The sequence below is a fragment of the Myotis davidii genome, unplaced genomic scaffold (genome assembly GCF_000327345.1).
Source record: "Myotis davidii unplaced genomic scaffold, ASM32734v1 scaffold174, whole genome shotgun sequence".
In the NCBI taxonomy this organism is placed as follows: domain Eukaryota; kingdom Metazoa; phylum Chordata; class Mammalia; order Chiroptera; family Vespertilionidae; genus Myotis; species Myotis davidii.
In genome coordinates this window covers 3,939,235-3,945,080 of record NW_006289087.1, presented here as the reverse complement: position 1 = coordinate 3,945,080, position 5,846 = coordinate 3,939,235, and the positions used below count along the sequence as shown (strand labels likewise).

Here is a 5,846-nt window from a genome sequence, read left to right as displayed (position 1 = left end):
ATGTGAGTGCTTTTTCTGTTAAATACTGTGCAGGACTCAATGCGTAGGGCCTAAGAGGGAATCATTTTCAGTCAACTTTGCAGCCCATCAAAGAAGGTTCTAGTTCTCTGGTGAGGTACCTCCCATTTTCTCACACCTATTTTGAGTCGGTTCTGATGAAAGGATTCTCTCTGGACTGTGTGTTAAATGCATGGCAGATGCTTCTCCAATACTAATCCAGGTATATTGGTTATGGATCCGAATCAGAGTCTAATAAATGTATCTGAACTTGGTAACACGGGTCAGACACATGAAAGTTTAAGTTCCTCAAAACACATTTGGTAAAGTCAGCGATGGAATTCCTTCTCATTTCCATATATTTTTCCATTAAGTTACTAGTTGGCAATTGTAATAAATATTTTTAAATATGTCTCATTAAAGAAAAATCAACCTAGCTTAATTCGGGTACAGGAATGAGTACAGAATATTATATATTCTTCTACCCAGAAATGCTCATTTTTCTCCTGGTAAATGCCTCATAGATTAATGTGATCGTATATTAAAAAAAAAAAAAGACTCAAAGGAAATTTGGACAAATAAGTAAGTCATTATTAAGCAAATAAATGAAAACAGTCCCCATGGACTGAATCTCAAAGATAGTATGAAAGTACTTGTGTCATATTTAAGTAGAAATATTCCTATATTTCCAAGTGAAAAAAAGAAAAATAGTTTATATATTTAAACATTTGAAACGCCCAGTTCACAGCAGAAAGTAAACATTCATTTTCTTTCCACCTCACAAAATGAAATGGCCCAATAGCATTTTCTTCCTGCTCTCTCCCCGCTCTCCCCCATAAACTCCACTTTTTCTCCTGTTCTGAAAGTGGTCTCTTCCTTAATAGGTCTCCATTTTACATTCATTCAAAAATAAGCCAAAGAAAAAAAATTGCTGCAGTGGCAAGACTATTCTTCCTCTTTTATAATCTTCCAGTGGAATGGGAAAAAACAAACAAACAAAAAAACAGCCATTATGGCTCCTAAGTTTGTGCGATATACTTGGCAATGAGCTCACCGGAGGGTCAGCTGGAAGCTCTAATGGGTGTCAAACAAAAACTACTTTGAGTCCCGTGTCCACAATCACTGAGTCCCCGCCTTCAGGGCCCCTGACATACACACACCAGTGCAGTTTGCTTCAGAAAAATCAAGGAGCAAACGAACACTCTTGAAGAGCAGCATGAGACCTCCAGGACCAGGCAATGGGTTACCCTGTCAGTCCCGTAAAAATTCACAGACACGGTCAATGAACACCCCACACTGCCAACCCCTCACTGACCACAGAGTGTCCACCGTGGGTTTGGTCAGGGCCTACACTGACTCCCACAAGCCAAGCTGTAGGTCCAAAGTGCCTCGTCTATACAGTCTGCTTATGCGGGGACTGGGTTAAAAATGTGTGCTGTTGACATAACATTGGTCCCCCTGAGTTTTGGTGAAAGCTTGTCCATGGTCACTCACGCGGCCATCCAGAGGTACTTCAATCGCCACTTCCGAGAGTTCTGGTCTACCGAGGCCTTGGCTTTGGTACATGTCTAGGCGGGGAGAGCCGTTGTGCTCGGCACAGCCATTGACGTGGGCCAGGGGCAGTGCCCGGGGGGGACAGCACAGGTGCTTGGCACAGCTCTTGGAGATGCAGGGGGAGCTGCAGAGTGACAGTGTGTCCTTCTGCTCCAGGGACTCCGGCGAGTCCACGGCCTCAAACTGGATGGTCACGCTGTGGATTCCCGCCCTGTGGAAGATTTCTCGAATTTTCAGACTGGCGTCCTGATACCCCCTGTCCTTCTGGTACTTGATGTGCAGGGTGGCAATGATCTTCCCACTTATAAGTTCCCAGATATGCAGTTCATGAACGCTGCTGATGTCCGGCACGGCCGCGAGCTTACTCACTAGGAAAGGGAAGAGCAAGCGACAGCCCAGGTGAGAGCTAGAACGGAGACATGGAAGTACTTCGGGGGCGGGGGGGGAGAGGGGGGGTCCCTTGAAGCATTCTCACCAAAATGATGTATTCACAAAGAATAACAGGAAGAAAAATAGCCTCACCTACTACTCAGCTATACAAGGACATGGCCCCATCATCTTCTTTCTCCTCTTGGAATTCCTCTACCAAATATTTTTAGGCCATAAAAGGCAATTCAAGAAAATAAGTTTAAGAACAAGAAAAACCACCCAGTGTGGCTCAGGGGATGGTGTTGTCTCATGTACCAAAAGGTTGCCAGTTTGATTCCAGGTCAGGACATGTGCCTGGTTTGCAGGCATCGATCCCCAGTAGGGGGCGTTCAGGAGGCAACTGAGCCAGGTCAGGACATGTGCCTGGTTTGCAGGCATCAATCCCCAGTAGTTCAGGAGGCAGCTGAGCAATGCTTCTCTTTCACAACAATGTTTCTCTCCTTCACCCCTCCTCTCTCTCTAAAAGTCAATTAAAAAAAAATTTTTTTTTAATCAATTAACCTGAAAGCAGGATCTAGAACACAAGAGATTCATGGTTTCAGAATGGGGAGAATAAAAATGGAGTTCACCTTATTTGGATGAAAATAAATCCTTGACATGAAGGTAAGTAGCCCAGGAACAGGAATTGCCTGAGCACTACATTCTTAAAAAATGTGCAGGTCAACCCAGCTGGTGTGGCTCAGTGGTTGAGCGTCGACCTATGAACCAGGAGGTCACGGTTCAATTCCCTGGTCAGGGCACAGGCCTGGGGTGTGGGCTCGATCCCCGATCCTGCAGGAGGCAGCGGATCAATGATTCTTTCTCATCATTGATGTTTTAGCAACCTCTCCCTCTCCCTTTCTCTCTAAAATCAATAAAAAAATATATTTAAAAAAAAAACGTGCGGGTGAGTCACAGAATCATAAGCTGCAAAGGACCTTTGGTTCCTGGAGCTGTGACTCATCTCACGAAGCTCCAAGGGATGAGGGCTGTCTCTACCGCTGATAGGGATAATTGAGGCTCTGAAATAACGCGGGCCCTTTGGCCTGGAGAACAGGAAGTGGACAGTGGTTCCAGATCAGACCCGCCTGACTTACTCAGCTCCTCCACGTTGACCCCTTTGGGGACCATCTGCAACAGAATGATGGCGGTCTCCTTGATGAGCGGGAAGGCAGACGACAAAATGATGATCACCATGACGACGGTCAGGCTGGGGTCAATGTAGCATTGCCAGTTGCAGTCAGCATTCTGGTCCAGGGGCAGCACATAGAAGATGGTGGCCGTGATCACCACCACCACCGAGCCCAGGGCGTCGCCCATCACGTGCAGAAGCACACCTGCCGGAAGAAAGCAAGATCCCTAATGCACACGTCCAAGTTCAGGGGCCACGTGATACTCCGGGCTTGGGGTCCCACGTCTGTGAAGATCCGTGGCTATTTGTTTTCTTTAGGGTAAGAATGGCAGGATGGATTCAATTTTTTTTAAATAGATTTTTATTGATTTCGGGGAGTTAAAGTGATGTGATGGCGAACTCGATCTTAAAAACCTACCATATCTGTTTTTTAAACTGAACCTAAAAGCAAGATAAGTAAAAGGATAGTGATTTTTTAAAAATATATTTTATTGATTTTTGACAGAGAGGAAGGGAGAGGGATAGAGAGTTAGAAACATCAATGAGAGAGAAACATCGATCAGCTGCCTCCTGCACACTCCCTACTGGGGATGTGCCCGAAACCAAGGTACATGCCCTTGAATGGAATCGAACCTGGGACCCTCGCAGGCCAACACTCCATCCACTGAGCCAAACTGGTTAGGGCAGGATAGTGATTTTTTATTATTATTACAGATTCTCTTTCCAAAAAGACTCACCACCACGCTCTTTAGAAAGTCTCCTATTGTTTTAAAGTATATGTGTCTAACCACACTGCTGTCCACCTGAAACTAATACGAAATAATATTGAATGTAAACTGTAGTTTAAAAATAACATTTTTAAAAATTAAAAAATAATAAAAATAGTGGGTGAGGGACTAAAGATCTTGAAAAAAAAACTTTCCCAAATCCTGAGAAGAGCAGATTATCTATTGTACAGAACAAAAATCGTGTCACTAAGTCATATCTCATTTCAAACCCTAAAACTATTGAATAAGCTTAAAGCCTTCATCATCATTGATTGACTCTATGGGTGTAAGACTACAGAGCTTAAAAATGTTAATTCATTATTTAGAAATGTCTACATATTCTGTTCTACTCTAAGAACTTCCCCTTAGTTAATTTCATGACAAAATAAAAACTAAATAATATTAAAAAAATCCCTGTGATGTAGTTACATTTCTAAAATTAATTCATTTAGAGTTTTTAGGAGCTCACATGTTGTTATTTTCCATCCTTTGTAAAACAGATGTGAGACTCTCAAAAATACAAACGTTTCCTGGATTATTAATTTTTCTTCATGTTATTTCCATCTAAGCCCTAGGCTTCCCCAAACCACCTGAAAGTAAAAGGTAGTAGCATGGTCTTTGTTGAAATTCTCAAAATCAAGGTTGGGCATTGACCTAAAGCAAAGTCCTTATCTGAAAAGTTGGAAAGGAGAGATGTTGGTGCCCTGTGAGAAAGGCACCTCTGAACCCCCAGGGCTGACCTTGGCCCAACACTGTGACCTTGAGCTCTTGGTAGGAGGAATGCTAGGGATGTGCCTTCCACGTGTCTCCCCAGAACCCCCACTTTGGACCTGGAGGTGGCGATTCAAGTGAGTCAACAAGACCCATCACAGAACGGCCATGAGGGTCGTTTAGCAATGCCACCTGGAATAGCTGTCCACATACTAACTTCCTACCTTATCAAAATGACATTCAGTGAAAATGGGCTGCATTGTAGGTTAGCAACGCCCACGGGTGGGCAGAACCAAGAGAAATGGGAGCGGGACACCCATCTGTGAAGCTCTTGAGCAGGCAGCGCTGGGGCAGGTCTCAGTGAGCAAGGGTCAATGGTGAGTGATGAGTGTCTCCCTCGCAATCGATGCGGGGATGAGGCAAGAGCCGGGTCAGAGTCTACAGGTCGCAGCCTGCCCACTTTCTAACTGGCTCAGAGGCAAACAGAAAGAGAAGGGACCAGGTGTAGCCCTGAAAGGCTTTCCAGTCGGCCCAAGGGCAACCCCACCTCTGATATTCAGGGCTTCCGACTTCTTCTCCTTCCTTATCGTCTCCTCCGGCTCGTGCTGGACGTTCAGGGAGTCACCTGCATTCAAAGAAGAAACCTTGTGTTGTGTATAAGTTCTACAAACAAAAAGAACCAATGGTCTCAAAAAAAAGGCTTGTTATGTTCAAATTCCTCCCAGCTTATCTGACCCCCCACCCCTGTACACACACACACACACACACACACACACACACACACACACGAGGCTCAGAGCCAGGGACAGAAGGCCATGAGCCTTGGGATCCACCTTTGGACTCATTCACACTTCCAAACAATTGTAACACCAAGATGCAAGTGGGGAAGCCCATCTCCACCCCAAAACCCATAACTCCCAGGGGAACGGAAGGATGGGGGGCGGGTAAAAGGGGAGAGAGAGAAGTGCAGCTTGCATCTGAAGGGGGAGGGGAGGGGCGTGATATCTGTTGCCCAATAATAACTAATTTCCAAGACAATCGATACTGTACAGAAAGAACAGGGGGGAGGGAATACACGCAAAGCGGGCCCAGGGGTCCAGGGGTAAAACAGAAGTCGTGGGCATGGAAAGAAACCGTGGGGAAAATGTTGGCTTAGCATGAGAGGTCTGGAGCGGGACTGCAGAGGGAAATAGGGGGAGGGGGAAGCGAAAGAGGGCGTGGGGGGAGGAGGAGAGGACCGCGCGATGGGGGCGACGGGGAGGGCACGGGGAGGCTGC

The 5,846-nt window shown here is 45.7% G+C and overlaps 1 protein-coding gene across 1 annotated transcript in view; it reads right to left on the bottom strand.

Moving 5' to 3' along the window:
• Positions 1 to 401: 401 nt before the first annotated feature.
• Positions 402 to 5,846, bottom strand: part of SLC30A10 (solute carrier family 30 member 10) — an 18,255-nt gene continuing 12,810 nt past the window's right edge. Inside the window, exons 2-4 of the mRNA XM_015562373.1 lie at positions 5,117 to 5,194; positions 3,057 to 3,296; positions 402 to 1,919 (exon numbers count right to left, since the gene is read on the bottom strand). Of these exons, the coding sequence (XP_015417859.1) occupies positions 1,420 to 1,919; positions 3,057 to 3,296; positions 5,117 to 5,194 (818 nt within the window). The 3' untranslated portion in view covers positions 402 to 1,419. The remainder of the gene's footprint in view (positions 1,920 to 3,056; positions 3,297 to 5,116; positions 5,195 to 5,846) is intronic.